Source organism: Tachysurus vachellii, chromosome 15 (genome assembly GCF_030014155.1).
Source record: "Tachysurus vachellii isolate PV-2020 chromosome 15, HZAU_Pvac_v1, whole genome shotgun sequence".
NCBI classification, from domain to species: Eukaryota; Metazoa; Chordata; class Actinopteri; order Siluriformes; family Bagridae; genus Tachysurus; species Tachysurus vachellii.
In genome coordinates this window covers 9,205-35,662 of record NC_083474.1, presented here as the reverse complement: position 1 = coordinate 35,662, position 26,458 = coordinate 9,205, and the positions used below count along the sequence as shown (strand labels likewise).

Sequence of the window (26,458 nt, the reverse complement as noted above, 5' to 3'; positions counted from 1 at the left end):
TGTCAGAGGAAACTCTTTAAAATGTTACTGGAACATTAAAAGGGAATAAACATGATCACAGCAGTATGGAGCTCCATCTGCACGCCGTCACGCTGCTTCCTGCCAAATTGTGATATCCGCTGAGATTCCGCTAGTGATGGACGAACGGATGTAATTTAGTACAGTAGAAGGACAGGGACGTGTGATAAGTGTTTATTAACACCGTATTCGTTGTGTTTAGTGTTTAGTGTTTATTAACACCGTATTCGTAGTGTTTAGTGTTTAGTGTTTATTTAACACCGTATTCGTTGTGTTTAGTGTTTATTTAACACCGTATTCGTTGTGTTTAGTGTTTAGTGTTTATTTAACACCGTATTCGTTGTGTTTAGTGTTTATTTAACACCGTATTCGTTGTGTTTAGTGTTTAGTGTTTATTTAACACCGTATTCGTTGTGTTTAGTGTTTAGTGTTTATTTAACACTCCGAATCGTAAAGATTTAGTTTAAGTGCAAAGCGTCATTTTGTTTAAAACTTCAGCATCTCGTCAGTCGTTCATTCGGACTTAATGTTTTTTCCTCGTCTTTATATTACAGCGTGTTTATTAGGAAAATGGCAGTAAAAAGATAACACTAACCCTTAACACTAACCCTTAACACTAACCTTAACACTAACCGAAGTGAAGCGAAGCACCAACAATAGGTTAGACATAAGCAGTGTTTATTTGTCACTGATGCGATACTGTAATATCTAAATGTCTCTATTATTGATCATATTTGTGTTGTAATGTCCAAGTTAAAGCAGCTGAACAGCTTGTTGTGAGCTCTGACATGTCATTAACATCTGGTAAGTAACATCATGCTTACTTATTACTTGGGGAAACCTTTTGAGATTTTCTAATAATGTTCTATTAATCTACTGTTTTGTTGATAACATCATAGCAATAGGATTAAGATTTCACTTTATTGGAACTAAAGGTCTTTCAACCAGGTCCAGCATTTCACTGTCCTCGTGCACAAATCAAGACCCATAAACACATCATTTGCCAGGGACATTGTGTGGCCTTAACACAGCTCGGACTTCAACCTGACTGAACGTCTTCCTCAACCAACACCGGTGTACAGCCTTACCTATGGTTTTCATCTCGAGTCATTTTGCCCCTGTATAGCTGATGTAATACATAGTGAAATGAAACAATGTTCCTCCAGGACCTGGTGCAAAATAATCATGCAGAGGTACATAAGCTGAAAACACAAAACTGACACAACACAAAAGTAAAATTGAGTGCAATTAGTTTTGTAACTGAGTTAGAATAACACCCCACAACCATGTTCCAATCAAGTAGAATACATTCCCAGGACAGTGGAGGCTTCTTTAGCAGTGCATTTGGGTCGAACTCTGGAGAAGAATGTTCAATAGGCACATATGGATGTGACGTTCAGGTGTCCACATACGTTTGGCCATAAAGTGTATGTTGTATTTTGAATAATACTTTGGCTGTTGTTGCTCACTTATATTAGGAATAAAATGAAGTTTGCCCTCGCATTTGTTTTGTAATATTTTGGTATGTTATTGTGCATGCATATGTCCTCTATGTACTTTATTATACAGACTTAATAGGTGTTGCAGTATGTGTGCAGAAAGAGGAGATATATGGATGTGTTGAAAGAGGACATGAAATTAATAGGTGTGAGAGTAGAGGATGTAAAGTGACTTGACAATTAACACTAGATAACTGCATCTTTATATATATATATATATATATATATATATATATTTTTATATATATATATATATATATATATATACACGTGTATACATATATATATATACACGTGTATACATATATATACACGTGTATACATATATATATATGTATATATACACGTGTGTATATATATATATATATATATATATATATATATATATATATATATATATATATATATATATATATATACGTGTATATATATATATATATATATATATATCTTTTTATAAAGTTCTTGGTTTACTACACTGAAATATATGATTTTTTGTAACTCATTCGTTACAATAATAATATCTTAATATGGCTAATTTATGTTTTCCAGTGATTGGAATAGACAGCACAGGATGAACTGAGACTAAATCAAAAGCCCCAAATCACTTCTTTAGAAGGACTTCAGCAGAGACAAAGATGCTTCACAGTGCTTACTAAAGATGTTGTCATGGCCCAGTTTTGCAGGCTCAACATCTCTTCAGCTTCCACTCAGTATTTCTTTTCATGAAAGCAACCCAACGCATAGTGGATAACTTGCAAGATACCAGATGGTGTCTTACCAGATGATGACTAGCTATCCTTGTGGCTGGGAGCATTACCACAGCTGCACATACTGCCCTGCTCTGCTTTAATGTGGTCTGCATCCGTTAGAGTGTTCAGGCCCCCCAGAGCAGGGGGAAGATTTTATATAAAAAAATCAATAGGCTATACCATGACTAGTCTGTGTTTATTCAAACCATAGCTATGCCTAAAACATAATCCTCAGATACTGTCTCTTTTATTAGATTACTTACGTACATACATTGAGCCTTTTTATTAATTATGCAGATCACTTTCTGCCAGGCCCTGCTAACTGGAGCCATTGTGTTGAATTTGGTGATCCTATATTTTATATCCCAAGCCCAGCAACAGATGATGGGGAAACGACATGCACAGGGGAAAGGCTTAAAAAATGCCTTTCACTCAATGGGAGATTCAGGGATCATCATGTCAAGGGGAATGACAGGGGACAAAAAAGTAGGAGTTCTAGAGAGTAGTATGCAAAATTTTCATATGACTGTTATCCTACGTGAGTTTGAAGACTTTGAGAATTATGTAGGAGATGTGGCCCAGTCCTTCCTGCACCACATACCAGATCTACAGTTTCTGGTAGCAGCAGACAGACTGCCTTACCCTCCTCTGACACTGCCTGAGAATGCCCATTTATTGCTACTGTCCCCAAGCCCAGAAAAGCTTCCTCAAGCACATCGTCCAGAAGCCCATGTACAATCCGAGTTTGTTCTGCTTGTGCCCGATGGTGTTGAATTACAGCATCGGCAGCAACTTAAGAGGCTTGTCCAAGAGTTGAAGGCTGAGGGAGATGGCCCTGTGCGCCTGGTTGCGGCTCCAGTGCTGACACGTGCTGCTGTGCAGTGCCTGCACTTGCAAGTGAACCTCAGGGAATGGACAGTTACATACTCTTTTGCGGCATCTGGTAGTGGTGACAGTATGTGCACTGCTTTGTATGGTGATGCCATAGTTCTTCTTCGTACTAAGGACCTTTTCAACCTATCAGTCCCACTTGCACATCCCTTGATGTCTGCATTATTTATTCAGACTGCGCTTAGAGGCTGGAAGGTTAAGCTTCTGGACGGACCTTCATTTACTGCAAGCCACAGGCCACTCTTTAGTTCTGCGCACAACCAGTGGAAGGCAGACTATCATCTCAAGGAGGCTACCAACCAACTAATGAGAAGCTTTGGCCTTAAGCGCTTGGTCTGGACTGATGGAAGGGACCAGTGGTTTGGCTGCAGCAAGGAGACATCACGATGCTTTGGCACAGTGCATGATGACACACCAGAGTACCTCTATTTGGAGCGATGGACTCCACCTTGCTGCTTGCGTGCCCTGCGGGAAACTACAAAGCACGTCATCAATATCCTGGAACATTCTGGTGTGCGCTACTGGTTGGAAGGGGGTAGTCTGTTAGGAGCAGCCAGACATCAAGACATTATACCTTGGGACTATGATGTTGATTTGGGTATCTACCTGGAGGATGTGCCCAATTGTGAATACCTTAAGAACCTAGATTCAGGGTCACTGGTGGATGCCACTGGTTATGTGTGGGAGCGAGCAGTAGAGGGAGACTTCTACCGCATTCAGTACAGTGAGACCAACCATCTGCATGTGGATCTATGGCCTTTCTACTCTCGCAATGGAGTCATGACCAAGGACACATGGACTGGCCACAGACAGGATGTTGAGTTTCCTGAGCACTTCCTGCAGCCACTAGTACCCATGCCATTTGCTGGCATCACAGCTTATGGACCAAACAACCACCGTGCCTTCCTGGAGCTCAAGTTTGGGGAAGGAGTAATTGAGAACCCTCAGTATCCTAATCCTAACAAGAAAAGACTGATTAGTTAATCAGAGGTGATTGTAAGGTCATATGCCGTCCCCTCCAAATGAAGTCAACCTTTTTTTGCTTTACATTGAAGACATTTGGGTTTGAGAAGAGAAAAGGAAAATAATATAGTGGATAAGAATTTCTGGCTTCATTTCCTGCTATTTACATCTACATGTGCTAAACAAGCTAGAGCATGGGATAACCAGTGGCAGATCACCCAATATTTAGGTGAGCAAAAGTAACTGAACAGACAGTTATAAATAATTAGTAAATAATTCTAAATATTTGGATGTTTATCCCTTGTTTGAAATAACTGCATTAAGCAGGTGACCCGCTTGCATTTTTCTTATGTGATCCTTTTCCAGGCTTTCAGTGCCACATTGTTCTCTTGTTTGTTTCAGGAAGTGGAATGTATGATTATTTGAGCTGATGATTGACTTGGCCATTCTAAAATTTTCAATATTTTACCCTGATGCGTCCTTTGAAGTGTGTTTTGGGTCATTATCTTGCTACATGATGAAGTTACTCCTGATTAGATTGGACACATTTCAGATAATGTTTCTGTAGACTTCTGAATTCATCCTAATGCTACCATCATGAATAAAGACCCATCATCAATAAATAAAGTTTCTTTATCGATAAAAATGAATGAGCACCTCTATATTTCTGCACTCAAATTATTCTTTACATGGTGGATTGTGATACCTTCACACCTGGCCTGTGGAGATTGTTGCTATCAGTGATCAATTTTTTATTCCCTCTGAGAACAGCAGTTGTTTCCATCTTAGATTCAGTCGGGGTGAATCAGAATGTAATAAGACCCACTCATAATGGAGGTCTCACTCTTGATCTCGTTCTAACCCTCAGATAAAATATAGAAAATATAGTCACAGTGTCTCAATCAGATCTCATTTAATTTAAATTGCGCCTCGGACACGATATTTACAATTTGCCACGTCACCGTGTTAAACGTACATTTACATCCACTACTGCAGAGAGATTTACTAACAGTCTCGCACAATTATCATCCATGGTTGGATCACCATGTGACCCACAGAACTTGGTCAGGTGACTGACTATTTAGAGTCAGTGTTTCGCTACACCTTAGATATTGTAGCTCCACTTAAAAGGAAAGTAATTAGAGAGCTAAAACTCGCACCCTGGAACAGTGACAACATGCACCTTAAAACAATCAGCTAAGAAATTAGAAGGTAAATGGCATCAAATTAAATTATCAGTATTTCGATTAGAATGGATGTAAAACCTTCATAGCTACAAAAAATTGAAGCCTTATTGAAGATAAAAATAATCCTAAATTTGTATTCAATACTGTAGCAAAATTAACTAGGAATAAAAACACTGTTGAAAAAAACACCATCTATTTGTAACGACTTCATGAATTATTTCAATGGAAAAATTGAAAACATCAGGCAGAAAATTCAGACCATTAATTTAATACTAAACAATTTGATAGATAAAGCTGTAGATAATATTTATGTTCTTGATCAGTATTTAGACCGTTTTAATGACCTTCAAGAGACTGACTTATTTTCGCTGATTTCTTCTTCAAAATGATCAACCTGTATTCTGGATCCCTTACTTACATGTTTCTTTAATCAGATATTACCAGTAGGTTTCCAACCCATTCTAAAGATAATAAATTCTTCCCTTTGCACTGGCTATGTGCTGACATCTTTTAAGCTAAGCTAGCTTTAAAAGGTTAAGCTAGCTTTGATTAAAAAACCTGACCTCGACTCAACCCAGCTATCCAACTATAGGCCAAAATCAAACCTCCCCTTTATCTTCAAGGTCCTAGAAAAGGTTGTAGCTCAGCAGTTATGTTCAGACCTACATAGGAATAATATTCATGAAATGTATCAGTCAGGATTTAGGCCATTAATTCCTCTCCACTGCTTCTCTCTATCCGTCCCAAGGCATCCAGAAATTGTACCAGCTCTGATTGTCTTCCATGCGATGAAGATTTTGGAAGTCCACTGAGATGAGGTCGACTCTGTGAGAATCCTGAGGCATCTAGAGATCTACCAGCTCCAGTTAGACTCTGCTATACTAAGAGGAGATGTGAACTCCATGTGGTCTTTTGCATCAATACAGTCTGACAAATGTACTAACCTTAACCCTTGCTAATTGATAAATACAAACACATTTACATTTAGAAATATCTAATATTAATCGTGAATTTTGTATTATATTAATCTTTATATTATTCTTTATAATAACCATTTGTTCTATGTTTATTTTACTTGATCTTAGTGCAGCTTTTGTTACCATTGACCATGCTATTCTACATGATAGACTAGAACATGTTGTTGGGGTTAAAGGGACAGTCCTCTCCTGGATCAGGTCTCATTTGACAGGTCAATATCAGTTCGTAGATCTAAATGGTGACTACTCTAACTAAGGCCCATTGCTTTTCTCCCTATATATGTTACCCCTTGATGCAATTATTCGTAATCATGGTATTAGCTTCCACTGTTACACTGATGACACACAGCTGTATGTTTCAGCTCAGTCAGATGTGAGTCACCAGCTTAATAAAACTGAAGATTGTGTGAAGGACATCAGACAGCAGACGCTTACTAACGTCCTCCTGCTTAACTCTGACACACAGAAGTTCTTGTACCAGGACCACAGACAGGCAGAAGTAAGCTTTCTGATTACAGAGTAACTCTGGATGGTCTTTCTATTACATCATGTGCAGCAGTAAAAGACCTCGGTGTGATTATTGATACCGGTCTCTCATTTGAAGCTCACATAAATAATATCACAAAGGTAGCCTTCATTCATCTCAGAAATATTACTAAGATAAGAAATATGATGTCATTACATGATGCAGAAACACTAGTTCATGCATTTGTCACCTCTAGGTTGGATTATTGTAATACTTTACTGTCTGGATGTTCCAGTAGGAGCATAAACAAGCTCCAGTTAGTCCAGAACACAGCAGCTAGAGTCCTAACTAGAATCAGAAGATATGAACATATCACCTCTCAGCTTGCTCATTAGGGATAGGGATAGATGTATAGTATTTTAAATTTTAAGTTAATCTTTTTTAAATTAATTTTAAACTTTAATTGTATATATTCATTTATTTATTTTGATCCTTATTTTTTCTTCTTATTAGTATTATATATTTATTTCTTTTTCTCTCTTTGTTTCCATACTTTTATAAAGCTGCTTTGAGACAATGGGAAATTGTTAAAAATGCTGTACAAATAAATTGAATTGATGTTCCAATATTTTCGATGACCAGAAAATGGGCAGGTTCAAACAATTATTTGTTATATTATATAAACCCTTTATGACTTATTCCTTATGTGTTGTAAATATTTCCGGTGATAAAATCTCTAAAATATAATAATCTAGTTATAAATTAGATCAAGACTGACAAAGGGTTTGGACAAGTAATCTTTTGTTAAATTAACCCTTTCTGCCTGCCCGTATAGTCATAATCTGTACTGCGAAACTTATTTGTGGTTTAACTTCAACTAATTCAGTTGGTTTTATGAAAGTATTTACCGTTAAGGCATTACAGCCTTGTTTTTAAAATAATTCCTTCATCTTTCATTTCAAATGCAATTGGACAAATGGAAAAAGGGGATCCTTGATTAATATCAAACATTTAACAGTCAGATACAAAAAAACAAAACAGAAAATCATTACAAAATTTTTTTGTAAAAAAGCAAAAGCACTTTATTATTAGGACAGGAATACAATCAGGACACTCAACACACAGCATTTCTTTTTGGCATGAAGCACAACCAGCAGCCTGTTGGAATGAGAAGGTCTTTAATTGTACACACAGATGTTGATATACTCGAGTGTTAGAACACATTAATATTTCATTTTTGGCCAAATTTAGTTATTACACATACACCCTAAATTTCCACTAAGTAAAAGAATCCAGACTTTAAGCAAAAGCCCTAGTTTATCCCTGAGCAAGAGAAAGAGTGGGAAAAAAAATACAAAAATCTGCATGTAGGAAAATAGCACATGGAGTGACCAAATACTTCAGACAAATTTAATCCAGTATATAAATTTGTAACTTCAGCATCAACACATTTATGTAACATACTTCTTTCAGAAGAGGATTGTCCTACAAGCATTCATAGAGAAGGCTGGAGTGATAAAAAGAGGAGTTTTTATTTCTATAAGCTACTAAAACAGATCAGGTGCAAAATTGAATTTATTATGACCAAACATTTAAACCCTTAAAATACAATTACTAAAATATTAGTTTGGTGGTTTTTAATGACCTTCTTAATTGTTCACACTTTAAATACAACAGAAGGTCGGTGACCTCCTAACGGATCAACTGAGGAAATAACGGAAGTCATTAGAACATTGAAACTGGATTTAAAATCACAGAGGACCAGCTCTTAAAAGATAGTAAAAAGAGAACAATGAAAAATCCACTACCAAAAAGAAAATAAATAGTGTGTACTACAGAACAACCCCACAACAAAACACTACTAATTTGGAATAGATTCTTATATAGCACTTTTTTTTTTACTTCTTTTCTAAATATCTTATGACCTGAGAAATGCATTACATTAAATATTCAGCCTATTTTTGAATCAAACTCAGAGGTCTGCAAAGGGCTAAATTATGGCTGCAGGCTCCAATAGCAGGTAATAATTGATTGGAGATCAAGTTGAAGAGAAAAAACAAAGCTCATGCTTGGTTGGAATGAAAACCCACAGAGTTACTGGCCTGTTGTTTAGACTGCGGACCCCAGCTTTACAGTATAGGTTTCTTCACACTTAAATAGATGCACCATTAAATCAAACTGTGTTAAACTACATTACAGATTCTTTTTCATTAGACTGAGAACCAGCGATTACTAATTCTGCCCGTTTCTCCAGCAGAGGAGAGTGCTCAGGTTTTCTTGGATTCTCAACATCTTCAGAACATGCCTCGCTTAGCTCTACCTCCTCTTTCTTGCTAGTTTTATCAGTGAAGTGTTGTAGCAGCCCTGCCCCAAAAGCATCACCCTCCACGTTGATGATTGTGCATGTGCGATCTCTAATAGAGATAAAGATAAAAAATACACAAGATACGATTATTCCAGACATGTTTTCATAAATTAGTTACATTTTGCAACTAATTCCACATATTCTACTTACACAAGCCAGTCCACTGCCAAGATGAGAGAGAGGTCATTAGTAGGCAATCCCACTGCCTCCAGGATGATAGCCAGGGTCAGCACACCTCCAGCAGGAATCCCTGCAGCTCCCACGCTTGATGCTGTGGCCGTCACCCTGAGACAGGACAGGGACAATTTGGAAAAAAGTAGCTTATGCTAATTCAAAGCTTTTATTGCCAATGTATAATCAGAGTGATTCAAGTCAAGTAGCTTAGAATTGTCATGTCAACCAAATATAGCTGACGCAGTGCATAATGAAATGAACCATTTTCTCCATGAAGCTACATACAACAGCAGAGAGCTAACGACTTAAGTAAATTGTATAAAGTGTATAATGTGCATCACGTACAGTACAACGTGCAAAAAAATAGGCTTCAAGTAAACATATAGTGTCACTTGAAGGTTTGTGAATCCTTGATAAATTCCTAGATTTCTGCATAAATGTGACCCAAAACATCAGAAGTCCTAAAAGTAAACAAAGTAAACAACCAAATAAATGAGCTAACAATATTGTACTTCATTTAATTATTGAGAAAAATGATCCAGAAATACAGATCTGACTGGCAGAAGTGTGTGAACCTTTATTTCAGTATCTGTTGTGACTCCTTATGCAGTAATAACTGTAAATAAAGTGTCCGGTAACTTTTGATCAGTTCTGTACAACAGATTAGAAGAATTTTATTCCGTTCCTCAGTATAGAAGAGCTTCAACACTGGGGTTTTACTGGGTGTCCTCACATGATCTGACTGCTTCAGGTCCTTCTACAACATTTCTGTTGGATTAAAGTCAGGACATTGACTTGGTCATTCTAAAACATTATCTTTGCTCCTCTTTAATCATTCTTTGGGACACAGACTTGGTGCTTGTGCTCCTTGTCTTGGTCTATGATACATTTTCTCTTGAGGTTCGGTTCATGGTCAGATGTTCTGATATTTTCATTTAGAGATCAATGGAATAATCTGAATTTATTGTTCCATCAATGATGGCAAACTGTCCTGGTCCAGATGCAGCGATACAGACCCAAAGCATGGCACTACCACCACCATGTTTCACAGACAGTATAAGGTTCTTATGCTGGAATTCAGTATTTTCAGTAGCTTCTCATTTTAAAACAAAAAGTTTTATTTTGGTTTCATTCCTCCACAAATTATTTGTCCAATAATCTTTTGTCTTGTCCACATGATCTTTAGTAAGATGGACAGCAGTGTTCTTTTTGGAGAGTAGAGACTTTCTCCTTGTGACTCTGCACACTGAGGATGTTCAGTGTTCACCTGATGTCAGACTCATGAACATTAACATAAATAAAAGAGATCTTTAGTTGATTAGAAGTTCCCCTGTATTCCTTTCTGACCCAACAGACTGTTACATGTCTTACTTTTGCAGTGATCTTTGTTGGTCACTTCTGGGGACGTACCAACGGTCTTAAATTTCCTCCATTTATACAGAATCTGTCTGATTATAAGTAGATTTATGAGTCCAAACTCTTAAGAGATGTTGTAACCTTTTACAGCCTGATGAGCAACACTAACTCTTTTTCTGAAGTCCTCAGAAATCTGTTGTTTTTGCAATGAGCCGCTTCCACAAACACACATCATAAACATTCATTCATTCATTCATCTTCTACCGCTTATCCGAACTACCTCAGGTCACGGGGTAGTGCGTCTCAGGCGTCATCGGGCATCAAGGCAAGATACACCCTGGACGGAGTGCCAACCCATCACAGGGCACACACACACACACTCTCATTCACTCACACAATCACACACTAGGGACAATTTTCCAGAGATGCCAATCAACCTACCATGCATGTACCATGCACGGGGAGAACATGCACGGGGAGAACATGCATGGGGAGAACATGCAAACTCCACACACACAAGGTGGAGGCGGGAATCGAACCCCGACCCTGGAGGTGTGAGGCGAACGTGCTAACCACTAAGCCACCGTGCCCCCGACATCATAAACATCAGACTTTAAAATGTCTCTGTTCTTTAAATAAAACAGGACCCTCATGGATACTTGATTGTCGTCTCATTCACTGAAATCAGATGGACGCCAATTGACCAAATTAAATACTAACTCTAGAGGTTCACATTCTTTTTCCTCTCACAGATATATAATGTTGGAACATTTTACTGAATAAAAAAATGACCAAGTGTAATATATTTGTCTGATCTGTTTGTGTTCACTTTGTCTGCTTTTGGGACTTGTGTGAATATCTGATGATGTTTTGGGTCATATTAATGCAGAAATATAGAAATTTCTAAAGGGTTCACAAAATTTCAAGCAACACTGTATAGTCATATGTAATAGTAGCAGCAGTTTGATGAGGTACAGAAATGTGGTGACTGGAAGAGTGAAGGTTAAACTCACAGTATGGTGATAACCTGGACAAAGTTGAGTGAAATGTCATTTAACTGTGCAATAAAGACAGCAGCCACACACTGGAAGCAAGCAGCTCCATCCATGTTGACAGTGGCACCAATAGGTAGGATGAAGCGACTGATATGCTTCGATACGCCATTGTTCTCCTCCACACACTTCATCATCAAAGGCAGGGTTGCAGAACTAAACACAACAGGTCAAGTTATTAAACACAGCTCCAGTAAAAAGACACTGACTGAGAACCACCGGTCCTCTTTCTGCTACGATTTTGTCCATGATAGAACCGGTCTACAACAGTAGATTTTCACCTTGTGTGCGAGTGCAGCAATGTATGAATACATGCTCGCTTTTTACTTTAACATTCAATTCGCTATCGTGCAAACTGTGTACATGATGCCGGACATCACTGTACAGGGTGCAGGAGTGATGATTTTACAAGATATTAGTCATTGACGATCTGGATCTGTTGCACACAATTACTCCGACTTCGTCCTGTCAGTCATTACTATATTCACATGATAAGTGAAAGCTTAAACATGTGATAGATTTTGCATTCACAGTGAAGAGAATTGTGAAAATTGTTTTTGATTGATGTTTCGTCTCCAAAACCCTGACATTTGTTCCATAATCATAGAATAAAAAAATGTTAAATGATGGTGAGTAGTCAGAAACAGAAACAAATTCACAAGGCCATCACAGTAATATTACTTTTTCTTGGGCCTGGACCAGCATATTTTACTAAGAATGGGGGGGAAAATGCCATTCAATAAAGGAGTTTGGTTTAGAACAAATGCTTTCCTGATTTCCTACCTGGACGAGGTTCCAAAAGCAGTTGCCAAAGCAGCAATCAGGCCCATGAGAAACTTGTAGGGGTTCTTCCGAGTGAACACAAAGTAAATTAGTGGCAGGATGAGCAGGCCATGTACTGCATGACCAATCACACAGCAGGCAATATACTTTCCCAAGCTGGCAAATAGTATCCCTACATCCTCCATCTCAACAATCTTAGCAGCCACCAAAAACATGATACCCAGTGGGGCATACCTACAGAACATCATCTGCATTTAGAATACAAACTACAAAATAAAAATGCAAAGACAATTCTTGAGAAAACTGTATTAACATGATTTAAACTAAAAAAAAATGTTTACCACATGATCCAGGACACAAGCACCATGGTGGCCTCATTGAAAGAGTTAAAAAACTTGATTAGAATCTCGCCGTCCTCCCCCAGTTTCCTCAAGGCCACACCAAATGCCATAGCAAACACAATTAGGCCCAGAATGTTCATACCATCTACATCTGCACCCACTGGAACCTAAACACAAGTACACACATGAGCTGCATGTCCTGCACAGTCTACATGCTTATGTTAAAAACAAGATACTACCTTTTCCAATGTGATGTTGGTAACATTTGTGTTGGTTTTCACAAACTTGTAACCAGTAGCATACTGTGAGAAAGGAAAGACGTCAAATGAGCAAAATAGCAGTAAACAGTTTTCAGTCTTTAGATGTCTGGATGTGTGTGACAGAATGTGCAAGTCCCAGAGAAAGGAACAGAGAAGAGTGTGTGTGTGTGTGTGTGTGTGTGTGTGTGTGTGTGTGTGTGTGTGTGTGTGTGTGTGAGTGTGAGAGAGAGAGAGAGAAAAGATTGTGTGCAAGACCAAGTGCATGTGTAAATGAGAGACTCACCGACTGAAAAGCAGCAGCCACCAGATTGGAGGGGAAGATATTTCTAAAAAGGACAAAAAAATTAAATGCCACTTAATTGTTAGACTTTTGCAAGAGGCAAAAGGGGCAACAAAGGTGAGACCAACTGGAGTATAAATTAATTTACTGGCATACAGCAGGAAACAAAGCCGCATGAGAATGTCTTGTTACACATTTATCAAATCAAATCAAATTTTATGTCACATACACATACAGACGATATGCAGTGAAACTTTCCGGTACAAGAATAAAAAATATAAAAAGTATAAAAAAGCAAGAAATAAAATAAGAATAAAATAATAATAATAAAAAGTATAAACTATAGAAGAAAACTATATAAAAATATGAACATTTTGATTGCCCTTAAAGTGTCCTAATTAGGAATTTTATGAAAAGTAAAATGTATTTTCTCCATTTAACTTTTGACCAGAAAAACAATGGACAACACACACCAATTGCTGCACAGAGGACAAACAAAACAATAATGCAATATCACATACTGTACCATGTGATTAGGATCTGAGATAGTGTTTCCTCAGGGGGCAGCTCAGGTTAACAATTCTACAGGTTCTGGTCTAACTATTAACCATCTGTGTCCAAGGTCTCAGTTCACCAGATTTAATAATATAATATGTTCTCAGAGTACAAAGACACCTGACAAGCATGTTACTGGAGGATTTAATGCCATTCCTTTCCCTGCAACTAAATGTACAGCATTCAAAACTAGACTCCTTGCAGCGCTTACTGATTTTCATTACTTAGTAATCTTCATAATGTCCATGTTGTTGTTGTATTTTTGGAAGCGGTCACCCACACAGAGTTTATAAGAATAACCAATGTTATAACTGTGCACCCAGCCCAGGCTTGTGAATATGACTTATAATCACGTGGCAACTACAAGATTACACAAACATACAAAGGCCCATGACTTTGGGCTTTTCTGGCCTGAATTTGTAGGTCACAGGTCCTAGTAGGCATTTCATATGGTAAGGTCCTGTCAACCTTTTCATCTGCACCAATGGCCAAGACAACATCCACATGTAATCTGTTCCCCAGATAAGCAACACACACACACCCAGTAATACACATGATGTGAGTCAGCATGCACAAGGACATACTAGCCACAATTGAAAGGCTTCATCAAACTCTATGTTGATGAAATCTGGAACAGCCACTGGGATGAGTCCATTCCGCTAGTTTTATTTGCTGTGGGTCAGAAATCTGATGGTTTGAGCAGGGTCTTTCTGTGTGGGGGTCCCTCAAGGTTTTAAAAGAGAAATAGAGATCAGTTGAATCATCAAATCAGTCAGTTCAGAGAACATTTACACTCTGACTATGTGTAAGACCTTCCTGTCCTGTGCTGAGTCACAAATAGGAGTCTACTAGGACAAGTTTGCAAAGTGTTGGTGCTGCTTCATTACAACATAAGCTACATTTTCAGGACCAAACCACATTAAGTCAAAGTTTAGTGAAACGCTGCTACCCAAACCCCTGATAGGACAATATACTGAAGACCTGTAGACAAGATCCAACTGAACCTGTAATCTCTCCGCCTCCTCTTCTGCCTCAGCTGTAGGGCCGGTGGTTTTAGTGTCTGAAGTTTCACCTGACTCACATCCAGCTGATAATGGACTTCTTACCCATTAGCCTAATGTTGTCTGTATCTCTCATTATTGCAGCTCACAACTTTAAATGGCCTTTCACATTTACATAGCAGTGCCATGGGAGCAGTTTTATTCAAAATTACATGTGTTAGCGTTCCCTATTTGTTTACCTAACTGCAGAAGCATCAGTTTGAGTACTGAATGAGGCCCTAGCAATGAAATAGACAATAATCCTTTATTATTTCTTCACCACATGTACAACCCCAATCAGAGGTTTACATACAGCTGCATGTAGCTGACACGTAATCAAGAGCGGGTTTGGATGGGTTTTTTTTTTCAGTCTACATTTCTTCTGTGTGTATTAAGAATCATTTTGTGGAAGAGATGAGATTGGGATTGTAGATTGTGAATGGAGTGACCCCTATAAAAGATATAAAAAAAGAGCCTGTTGATGACAACAGCATCTCAGGCTGGTCCCATTATGGCAGACATCCACCAGCTTTAGAGTTGTTTAATAAAAAAGTTCCTCCTGGGAAGTTTGTATTTATGACGTAGTAGCAGTTGTCAGGTACGTTCAGGTCACACGACGATCGAAGTTTAACGTCTCTTAATTATGACGAAAACTTTCCTCTTTCTAGAACATTAATAACAAAGGATGTGCAGCAAATGTGTTTTTTTTAAACCATTCATTTAACAATTTGTTTGTATTTCAAAAATCTGCTGCATAAACAAACATTAACACAAATCAGTTTCTTAGACGAGATAAATGTTCAATTTCAACAAAAGTATTAAACTACAGACTTTTTATCATCCACCCAGTTTTCTAAATGACACCCCAAAGAAAAAAAAGACTAATCTGCTTTATTATTAATTGTCACCTAATATATTATTTAACAAAACATTTATTCTCACTACACAAGGACCACGTGTCAGATTCATTTGTTTTACGTACAACAGAAAAGACACGTTTAAGGTTCAGCCTCATTTCATCATATAACACGCGGATGATGCAACCACACGCACTGTAACAAAGTGTCACGTGTCTTTGACGCTACAAGGGAAAAGTTACTGAAATCATTTTATTGTGACATCAAAAGTCTTCCAGTTATTACGAACTGTTATTTTTAATTATTTATAGATCTCGGGTTAATAAATAAAATGATCTAATGAGTGAGTTAACACTAACCCAGGGTTAGGTTAGGTACCCAGTCTATACCCCAGGGTTAGGTACCCAGTCTATACCCCAGGGTTAGGTACCCAGTCTATACCCCAGGGTTAGGTACCCAGTCTATACCCCACATAATAAAGTACTTACCTGATCAGGTCTAAAAACGAATCCGCGACCTCCTTAGTCTCAGGCAGCGTCTCGTCAGTGAAGGTCAGCTTGGGTTTGGTTCCTTGAGCTGAACCCGGCTGGATGATGAACGCCATAATAACACCGATCGCTGAGGAGATTAACGTGGTGACTAAAAAGAAGAGCATCGCCCAGCCTCCGAGTTTCCCCAAAGCTGTGGGGTCCAGACTGGCTGCTCCTGACACCAGACTGCACACCACTAAAGGGATGATGATCATTTTTAACAGACGGATTAACAGCTCCCCAGGAAAGCCGAAATAAACCACTTGTGTTTGTGTGAGATTTACATTCCGCACTCCGAGTCCAATACAAACCCCCACAATGACCGCGGACACCGTCAGAATCACCAGTAAATTAGCTTTAGCGAGTCGTTTTAACTTCTCCGGGAGACTCTCGGTGTTCTTCTTTCCCATATTAGAAGCTTCGCCGTTAGAAATCTGTCTTTCTATAGTTACCTTTTCTTCTGCCATCGTTTACTGAATAAAGTTCCAACAGCAGCTTCCCAAAGTGTCTTTAAGGGCATTCACTACATTACAGGGGTTTCGTTACCATGACGTAAAGTGGGCGTGGTTTCTGGGGTCTTGGAAAAAACGCCCTCTTTCAAAAAAGAGATCAAACCTACGATGGCTAATGAAGGACAAAACAGTCATACAGGTAGATTTTATATTTTATATCTATTATGATTTATTATCTTACAGTAAAGCTATTTTCGAAAACAAATAAACAACCAAAAACTATATTTAGGGTTAGATGATCAAATAGACCACGCCTACCCGATGACGCAATAGCTGTTACGCTGTTCTGAAATCCCTGGAAATAAGTGCGCCCCCTTCCGGTAACAGTAACCGCGCTGTCCACGTTGTTCCTGAGCGGCAGCGTGACTGTCGCTACTCGATGCGTACAGCAACACGATCGGTTCCGCGCATGTGCGAAATGACGTCACTTTCTGTCATCGCCGACGGCAGTTACGGATATTAACGCTATCCTTACCGTCATCAGCACTTTATTTGCAAGTCTAATTTAAATTAGTTAAACACACAAAAGCCCTCAAATTGATTTCTCTGTTAGACAGAAATAAACTAATTTAAAATAAAGCCCTTTTTGATTTATTTTGATACATATATATTTATTTACTAATTAGTATTATTTTATTTATTTATTTAATTTTATTTTTTTTGTCAGTTTGTTTTATTGTGATCTCTGTTTGTTATTGGCTATGCTCAAACTATGGCTGATTATTGTAATGTTACTTGTGATTTGACTATGTACCTTGTTTGTTTGTTTGCTTATGTTTGGTTACAATAAAAAAAACATTAAAAAATAATTTGCATGTCTTATTATTTGCAACTATTATTTGTCTGCCTTTCAACAATTAATAATATTGCTCTTTTAATGCCTGTTTTTTGTGCAAGTTTGCTTACTCTAACTAGTTTTTATGGTATTGTTGTCCTAAGCAATCACTAAAATAATATATACAATTTTTAAGGTTAATATGTAACACAAAATAAAACTGCCCTCAAAAGGGTCATGTGTGATGAATTCCCTGAGACAAAGGATGACTTTATGTTTATTTTTCAATGTCAAGAGGACATGGAAACATTTCTGTCCTACTGCATTGATGAAAAAGGGTTAAAGGTCAATGCCATGTTTCGTGAGTGAGTGAGTGAGGGATGGAGTGAGTGAGGGAGTGAGGGAGGGAGTGAGTGAGTGAGGGAGGGAGTGAGGGAGTGAGTGAGGGAGGGAGTGAGTGAGGGAGGGAGTGAGGGAGGGAGTGAGTGAGTGAGGGAGGGAGTGAGGGAGTGAGTGAGGGATGGAGTGAGTGAGGGAGTGAGTGAGTGAGGGAGGGAGTGAGTGAGGGAGGGAGTGAACAAATTAATTTATGAATAAATCAGTTTTGTCCTGTGTTTTTGTAAATGTAAACACACACACACACATCTGTATTTCCAAAATTATGTGTAACATATGTAAATATAGTTTAATTTTACTACATTTTCTCATACGTTTTATTTTGTGTCACATATTAACCTTTAAAATTGTATGTATTATTTTAGTGATGGCTTAGGACAACAATACCATATTGTTTCGCACATACAACGCATACAAATTTGAAAACTCTCTACGCCGCATATTGACAAGACACGCCCCTTTCTGCTCATTGGCTACACATTTGTTTTGTTTGTCCACCCGACTCAGCTTTCTGAAGCATTTCTCAAACAACGTGCACCCCACCTTTAAGGGTAGGAATTGAACCCTGTGTCAGTGCACCATCTACAGGCGTGAGGTCAGAACTACAAGACCTAAAGCGTTATTCCCACGTAACCACGCCATAATACCATAATAATGTTATATCGAGGCGTTTTATTGTCTCATAAATAAAATGTTATGATGTGATACTTTTATGTAATAATTAATTTTCTCGAAATAAAGTAGTATTTTAATGTTACAACGAGATTTCTCTCGTTTTTACATTAAAATAGATGTAAGCTCTATTTCTAAAAACGCTATGCAAAATAATAGTAATAATAATAATAATAATAATAATAATAATAATAATAATAATAATAAAGGCAGAAAAAGAAATGATAAGAACAGAGACCTTGAATGTTGCCAGATCTGTGGATTATAAACTTCTTTACACACTGTACTGTCTTTTTAAAGACGTCGGTAATAAAGTGCCACATCAGCCAACAACACCACAAACAGCCGTTTTCACGCTCATTATCTTTGTTTAGCAGAAAAACGAGTTAAGAGGGAAAAAAGGCCTCACGGGTGAAAACAAAACCGAGCGGAAACTTTACCTCAGCTCCTTCGTATGAAAACTGAACTGTGTTTGTTTCCCTGTGACAGACGCAATGGGTGAGTTTTACTGTTCTTTGTCCTTTATTAGACCTCGGAGGTTGTTAAAGGTCTTACATCGCGGTTATTCCCTGAAATTTGCAGTTGTTTTGTGAAATTATTTTACTGTAGCTGAAGACATGGCGTTGAATTAAAAAAATAATAAAAATGACTTTTTCTTTCGGCACAAAGAGAAGCCAACATGCCAATAATAATAATAATTTGATCCAAAAACGTGTTCATAAAAAATACAGTGATGAGATTTTGTATCGTTAACATGTGAACAGAACGTCAGAGAACTTGGAGATTTGGCTGTAGGAAAATCCCGTGGATGTGTGTTAAGGGGCTGTCGATCAAAATTGTAGTGATCAAAATGTATACTATTTTTATTATACAGCTGAATTGTATTGGCTTAACTGTTCTCCTCCATAGGTCAGTTCTGATCAGATCTTCCTAAGGCTACTATACTGAAAGCTATGTTGTAGATCAAAAAAATCTTTCCAAAAACTATCAAGGTCTGAACCTTGTGTCATCATAACTAGTCACAGTCATGTGTGTCATTAACCCAAACAGGACAACTTATACATTCAGGTCAGGTGAAAGACTTGTCCATTTCAGAACCGTCCACTTCAGTGCCAGTTTGCAATGAGAAGCATTTTAATAAATGTATTGTAGCTTTATTGTTATTTCAATATGTACTTTTATTTACTTTTATCTTTTTTAGGTTGACTATTACCATCTGTCTAGGGACTGCAGGTGAAAAATAGCCATCTGGCTAATTCTGGCATATTGACAGAAATGTTTATTAATATGCATTGTCCCTGTAATTAATAAATAAATAAATAAATAAATAAATAAAATAAATGTTAATCCGAGCACAATTAAAACTCACTAGCTAGCTTCAGCACAAAAAGGACTCATGTTGTTAATGTATTGAGTAACTCAGAAATTAAGATACCAAGAAAGTTCAGTATTTTTTTAATCATTTGTGTAACCCAGAATATTTGAGAATTTAAAAAAAATATGACACCTCAGAGGGCCTTGAAGTTGTTTATGAAAAAAAAAGAACCTCGATAAGAACCTCCTCCTGGTACTCCGGTTTCCTCCCCCGGCCCAAAGACATGCATGGTAGGTTGATTGGCATATCTGTAAAATTGTCTGTAGTGTGTGATTGCGTGAGTGAATGAGAGTATGTGTGTGTGTGTGCCCTGCGATGGGTTGGCACTCCGTCCAGGGTGTATCCTGCCTTGATGCCCGATGACGCCTGAGATAGGCACAGGCTCCCCGTGACCCGAGGTAGTTCGGATAAGCGGTAGAAAATGAGTGAGTGAGAGAGTAAATGAAAAATGAATAGAAAGACTTTAGGAAATAATTTTAAAAAATGGTGTGGCCTTTTAGACCATGAGCAGATCCTTATTTCTTTAATACCATTGATTATTGTCATATATTAAAATCTTAGGGAAAAAAAATAATTGGATTATAAATAAGAAATTACAAGTTCTCCCCCCCTTCTTTCTCTCTCTCTCACAGGGTCTCTGAGGAAATCTTCCCTGGCCAGGTTGTGTATGTTTATATTATGTATGCCGGTGTTGCTGGAATTTCCTGTGTTGATTGGAGCTGTGGCAGTGCCTCAATCATATGAAAAGGTAGGCTCAGACTTGGGCTTGCAGGTTTTCCTTCATATGGTCCAGCAGAAGCCACATGAAAATGTGGTTCTCTCCCCTCATGGAGTAGCCACCATTTTGGGGATACTGTTACCAGGCACTCATGGAAATACCAAGCAACAGCTCCTTTCAGGTCTCCGATATAACAAAAAAGGTTAGAGGACTGGTTTTCTTTTAAAGCTTTTTATGTTTTTTGTATACCAATAAAGTAGGTGACTTTACCGAACCCATGTACAAATCAGAATGTGAATAAGCAGAGCTGTTTCTAGAACTTTAAGTTATGAGAGGCTCAACACCCAGAGGCCCCAGTTAATTTTTGTCAGGCTACATAAAATGTAGTAACGTTTTTTTTATTTGTGTGTTCCAGGTTTAATTCAAACTGTAAGCATGAAATCAGGATTAGCATGAAATATGTCTTAGAACAACTTGATTCTTTATCAGCGCTGTAATTAGCTTTACACTGTAATGCTGTATTTCACATTTTTAACAATTTCTCCCAGTAGTTTAGTGTTCACATGTATTCATGTTACCATGTCAAGTACTTTGTGTTTTTATAAGCAGAACAAAATTAATAGAGCAACTTGAATGTCAAAGCAATCCCAAGTCACATGTTCAATTAACACAATGATGTCTGAATAATAAAGGCAGTTTTGTAAAGCTGATTTTAAACCCAAAGCTTTAATTACTCCTTTCAATACACTGAACAGTGCATTTCTAGATTACCAATGTAACCTATTAATTTTATAGTAGCAAAGAAGCAGCAACCCACACAATCATATATTACCTTATATTACCTTTGTCTTAGGCATACGTTCTAATTAAATGTGGTAAAAATACTTGAGTAATTGTACTTAAGTATTATGTTGTAGCATTAAATAAATATACTTTTTAGTCTTTACATTCTTAAATTAGACTATCAGCAAAATCATTAAAAATCAGGAATGTGTTTTTGCACTGTTGGGGGCTGAAGCCTCTCATGTACTGTCATGTTAATATACGGCCACTGGACAGTCGTCATTCATTCATTGGAAGAGTTGGTGAGGTAATAATAATTCAACTGTTGATGAGTCATAGTCTTTCACAGCCTTCCAACCCTAGCAACGCCCATGTCTCTTCTACTCTCATATATCCAATGACCATACGCTGTATTTTAAAGGCTAAGTTTAGCATCCAGTCATTTTAGCTTAGCATTCACAAATTGTGGCAAAATTTGTCATCATTGTCTTTTAATGCTGCATATAATTAACCAGTGAGCCTCAGCACCTACCTTACCTCAGTAAAATGTTTAACTTGTCTCATATAAAATGAGATGTTCTGCACAGTCATGTCTCTCACAGTGTCTTCCCACAAAGGAGTTTCCATGCAGATGGGAGCAGCAGGTGGCAGATCAGATACATCATTATTGTAACTGACAACTGAACTAAAAAGCTGTGCTCTTCCTCAGGTCCCTACAAGATGCTACGGAATCTGCATAAGATGCTAACATCCAAGGCCCACAACAACTTCATAATCATCGCCAATGCACTCTTTCCACAGGAAGGCTTTAACATTTACAACAATTTCCTAAATACCAATAGGGACAATTTCTTGTGTGATAGCCATGCACTTAACTACAACAACCCTCAGCAGTCTGCAGATTACATCAATGGGTGGATCAAAAATCGCACAATGGGTATGAAACACTGTTGAATGACATTTAACCACAATGCTATTATCTAATTAAAAATAATGGTGTCATCTGTTTTCTCATTCCCATCAGGCCACATTCGCAGTCTTTTGAAACCAGATATGTTGGACCCATCCCTGACACGACTAGTAATAGTAAACTCAATCTACTTTAAAGGAATGTGGAAGTCCCGCTTCCCAGTACAGAGCACCAAGATTAGGACCTTTACAGGTGGTGATGGGAAGTCTTACAATGTGCCAATGATGTCCCAACTATCTGTCTTTAAAATCGGTGAGACTATTTATTTTTTAATTTAGTATATTCGTTTGACACATTCAAACAAGATTTTATTAAGATTGACAATAGCTAATTAAAAAAAAAGCAAACCTGTGCTGCATGTGCTAACATGTGAGCATAACATGAACATGAAAATCCATATAAATAATAATACATGGTCAGGCTCAAAATTGGGACCAAGTAGCTGTGACGGCAATGCAATGTTAGTCACTGCGCCACAGCAGGAGCACTGTTTTAATCAAATGATATTTGAATTTATCAACTTAAATAACTGTGTTTTACATTGTTTGAAATGCACTAGTATTTTTTAATACTAATCAACCCAATTTTAGTAATTAATTTTTGTTGCATTCACCATGCAATGTTCATTTAAAAAAATCTTCAGATAATAATTTTACTGTTTATTTGCTTTTTGAATCATTTTCTATTTTGGTAATTATACCCTGTTCTTTTCACATAGGTTGGGCAAATACTCCTGATGGTGTGAAATATAGGGTTATAGAGTTACCCTATCATGGCAATCACACAAGCATGCTTATTGCATTTCCTTCAGAAAGGGCGACACCATTGTCAATGATCTTACCTCATCTCACCACAAAAACAGTGCATGGTTGGACCAAACTGATGCATCATGGAAAGATCCGTCTCTTGTTGCCAAAGTGAGAAATGTAAAATAATATTTTTGAAATTTTGTTGCATTCAGGAATATTAAGTGTAGCACAAGACGACCATGGCACTATGCTATTATAAACTACATACAAGATCTGAAAAAGTAAAAACCTATTTCCATTTATTTTTCACCTGTATCTTTATTTCTTGTTATTTTTTTTAAGTCTTTTTATGTTTCTTTCACTCTCTGTGGTGGTCTCTGTCTTTTATTCTCTCTGCATGTCGATAGGTTCACAGCAGAGATGAAGATGGATCTGAAGAGGCCTTTGTGTGCTCTTGGTATAACAGACATTTTTAATAAGGGAAAAGCTGACTTGAGACACATCAGTGAGTACAAAGTTTACTAAATGTTTTGTTTTTTTCCCGAAATGTTAGTGTAGAAAGCTCAGACATTTCAGGAAAGAGGAAATGTGAGGCATTACAAACTCAGAACTTTTCAGTGTCACAATGTAAATGCTCTCTCGGCTTTCACTTCCCACCCATTTTTATTTTATTTGATCTCTGCCGCCGCTCACTGCAACAGAGGAAAAATCAGTAGTACAATTAGGAGCAGGTGCGTGATTCCAACCACTGATCTTCCTCGGTTGCTCTCTCCATTCACAAAATGGTGCTTGACACAGTTAGTTTTATTACATAACATTATTATGACTATAACTAGTCTTGTATAATTGGTCCAGGACTATATATCTGCTTTAATTGCTATATGTATTTATACCCTGTGTTTATCCAGAGTTTATTTAGTATTTAAGATTTTTTTTCTTATGTTGATCAAGAAGAGAACACTGCATAAATATCATGGTGAAAATATTTAAAATAAATAAATATTTATGATATAATGATATCATTACCTACACAAATATTAAACCCTATAAAAATTTGTGTTCACATTATTTTGTCCAACCCCTGAGGGACTTGGACTATTGTGGTTTTATTTCCACTACTACATCAGCTATATGTGTTTGAAATGACAATGAAATCCTCCTGAACTGACTTGATATTATAATTTGTTCATTAGGTTTTTTTTTTACTATGGTAGATTTGTAGTTTGTGAAATGGTGAATAGGTGTTATGACGCCATAATACATGGTGAATATTGTGTATATAATATTAATTAATTGTAGTTCACACTAGCTGTTAAATGATGTTTTTCTTAGGTTCAGAACCCATTCATCTTTCCAGTGCACTGCAGAAAATCAAGATAGAGGTTAATGAGAATGGAACTAAAGCAACTGCTGCAACTAGTAAGTGTGTGGTAACATTTTACAGCATGCGATGTCATATGAAGTATGAAGTGACAAAACTAAATATTTGATTTGATACTTTGACCAGTCATATAGTGGGATTTTGGTGTGTCTGGGGAGTGTACATAGCTAGCATGTCTTTTTGAATCTGCCAACGAATCTGTTAAGTTTAGCAGGCAATTGTGTAAATCAAGTGGCGTACAGAAATCACATATAGGCTGTAGGCTACAAATGCTTACCAAATGAGATCTAGGCAGGTAGAGATCCAGAGCTGATAATCTGGATTCTGACCCACACTAAATGACCAAAAATCTCTGGACAACATGAACATGGCTGTAGGGACTTTTAATATAACCCCAAGAGACAGGCACTGACATCTTAAGTATTTTAAGATACATAGTGAGTGAGGAGGTCTGGGGCACAGTCTCTTTTCCAGCTCATATCAAACGTGGTCAGTGGGGTCATTAGACAATTTATCGCTGGTTTGGCCCACTGCCTTTTTGTCCACAGCGAAGAGATAATTTTTATATTTAATATAACATTAACGCAGATTTGGCCTTCAATAATATTTAAAAAAGTAAAACAATACACAAAAGTAAGGGTTAGGATTAGGGTTATGGTTCGATGTAACTAGTAAATGTTTTCTGATCTATCTTTCTTTCTTTCTTTATTCTGCAGCTGCTATTTTGATGGCCAGGTCATCACCTCCAGTGGTGATTATTGATAGACCGTTTTTGTTCCTTATCAAACACAATTCTACAGGTATTTTTCACATGGCAGCACATATTTGATTATTTTAGACATTTCTCATGCTTTTAAACATTGTCATGTTTGCAATCATTCAGACAAATCAGAAGCAACTGATACATAGTAGAAGTCACATTTTGTGCATGTTAACAATCTTTTATTATTTCTCCAGGAACCATCCTTTTTGCTGGTCAAATAAACAAGCCTTGAGCACACTGTGGTTAAGAACATGGAGACGCCGACATATATTTCACTTCAGCTTTGTATTTGGTTATAACATCATTTCCCTGCTATTAGAAAGCTTTAATCAGAAATATTATTTTGCTTTATATTACTCTATTTTTGATAGAGGGCTGTATGTTCAGTGTAGTTCAAGCATAATCTGCTTGTAATAAACATGAATAAACATATTAGTTTACTAAACTAGTTGTGCGTAACTGTTTGTTATACAATTTATTAAAAATAGACTCGACAGGAAAAATAAGCATTATTTTTTACATACATACATACATTATTTTATACACATTATATATATATACATATATAATCTGACATGTAATCTGACAGTGTTTAGAAGGATATTTTAAAACTGCTTTTTACTACAGATTACAAAATATATGCTTTAAATAGCTATTTGTAACGTGGTTCATTACCTTACACTAGTTCTGCAGTTTTGTAACTTAATCTAAATACTTTAGAATACTTTCCTTCTTGAGCATCTGTAAATGTTTTACCTTTTGTAATATTTAAGTGTTTAAGTACCTTAATTTTACTCTTTGTGAAAAGATGGATCTCAAAATCATACAGTCACTGCTGGACAGAAGAAAATACTGGAAAATCTGAGAATCTGCAGCACCTGGAGGAGTTTTCAGGAATATTCCTATTCTGACAGGGCTGTGAAACTTATAAGCAGAAATGTAGATTAGAATGTTTTAGCAGACTGCCAGAGTTTGAGAATCACCAATTGCTGTTTAAATTAATTGCCTGTTACAGACT

At 37.2% G+C, this 26,458-nt stretch overlaps 3 protein-coding genes across 9 annotated transcripts; 2 read left to right on the top strand and 1 right to left on the bottom strand.

Moving 5' to 3' along the window:
- Positions 1–139: 139 nt before the first annotated feature.
- Positions 140–7,451, top strand: fkrp (fukutin related protein). Of its 7 annotated transcripts, none has more exons than XM_060888864.1 (5): positions 140–678; positions 772–822; positions 967–1,445; positions 2,070–4,352; positions 6,059–7,451. In XM_060888864.1, the coding sequence occupies exon 4, from the start codon at positions 2,561–2,563 to the stop codon at positions 4,142–4,144; it is 1,584 nt and encodes a 527-aa protein (XP_060744847.1). In that variant the 5' UTR covers positions 140–678; positions 772–822; positions 967–1,445; positions 2,070–2,560; the 3' UTR covers positions 4,145–4,352; positions 6,059–7,451. The 7 variants fall into 7 exon arrangements, with proteins under 7 accessions (XP_060744847.1, XP_060744846.1, XP_060744848.1 ...); XM_060888863.1 differs by having other exon boundaries at positions 954–1,445; XM_060888865.1 differs by lacking the exon at positions 967–1,445.
- Positions 7,452–7,809: 358 nt separating this feature from the next.
- Positions 7,810–17,197, bottom strand: slc1a5 (solute carrier family 1 member 5). Its single transcript, XM_060888866.1, has 8 exons — positions 16,305–17,197; positions 13,368–13,410; positions 13,064–13,126; positions 12,825–12,991; positions 12,484–12,717; positions 11,662–11,856; positions 9,269–9,403; positions 7,810–9,167 (listed from the first exon to the last, which is right to left on the bottom strand). Exons 1-8 carry the CDS (start codon positions 16,811–16,813, stop codon positions 8,942–8,944), a joined length of 1,572 nt encoding a protein of 523 aa, XP_060744849.1. The 5' UTR covers positions 16,814–17,197; the 3' UTR covers positions 7,810–8,941.
- A 1,810-nt stretch (positions 17,198–19,007) lies between these two features.
- On the top strand, positions 19,008–25,885 carry serpine2 (serpin peptidase inhibitor, clade E (nexin, plasminogen activator inhibitor type 1), member 2). The gene is made up of 9 exons (XM_060887977.1): positions 19,008–19,199; positions 20,709–20,996; positions 22,287–22,514; positions 22,602–22,799; positions 23,266–23,464; positions 23,704–23,801; positions 24,629–24,715; positions 25,394–25,477; positions 25,635–25,885. Exons 1-9 carry the CDS (start codon positions 19,196–19,198, stop codon positions 25,670–25,672), a joined length of 1,224 nt encoding a protein of 407 aa, XP_060743960.1. The 5' UTR covers positions 19,008–19,195; the 3' UTR covers positions 25,673–25,885.
- Positions 25,886–26,458: the final 573 nt, after the last annotated feature.

Bases quoted from the DNA above. Each gene is read 5' to 3' on its own strand.
- slc1a5 (XM_060888866.1), bottom strand. From the start codon at position 16,813: ATGGCAGAAGAAAAGGTAACTATAGAAAGACAGATTTCTAACGGCGAA. The intron at 12,992-13,063 runs GTAGTATCTTGT...ACTTGTGTTTAG, and splicing joins CCAACATCACATTGGAAAAG to GTTCCAGTGGGTGCAGATGT. The intron at 12,718-12,824 runs GTAAACATTTTT...GATGTTCTGTAG, and splicing joins CTTGTGTCCTGGATCATGTG to GTATGCCCCACTGGGTATCA.
- fkrp (XM_060888865.1), top strand. From the start codon at position 2,561: ATGCAGATCACTTTCTGCCAGGCCCTGCTAACTGGAGCCATTGTGTTG.
- serpine2 (XM_060887977.1), top strand. The intron at 20,997-22,286 runs GTTAGAGGACTG...GCTCTTCCTCAG, and splicing joins TCTCCGATATAACAAAAAAG to GTCCCTACAAGATGCTACGG. The intron at 25,478-25,634 runs GTATTTTTCACA...TTATTTCTCCAG, and splicing joins TATCAAACACAATTCTACAG to GAACCATCCTTTTTGCTGGT.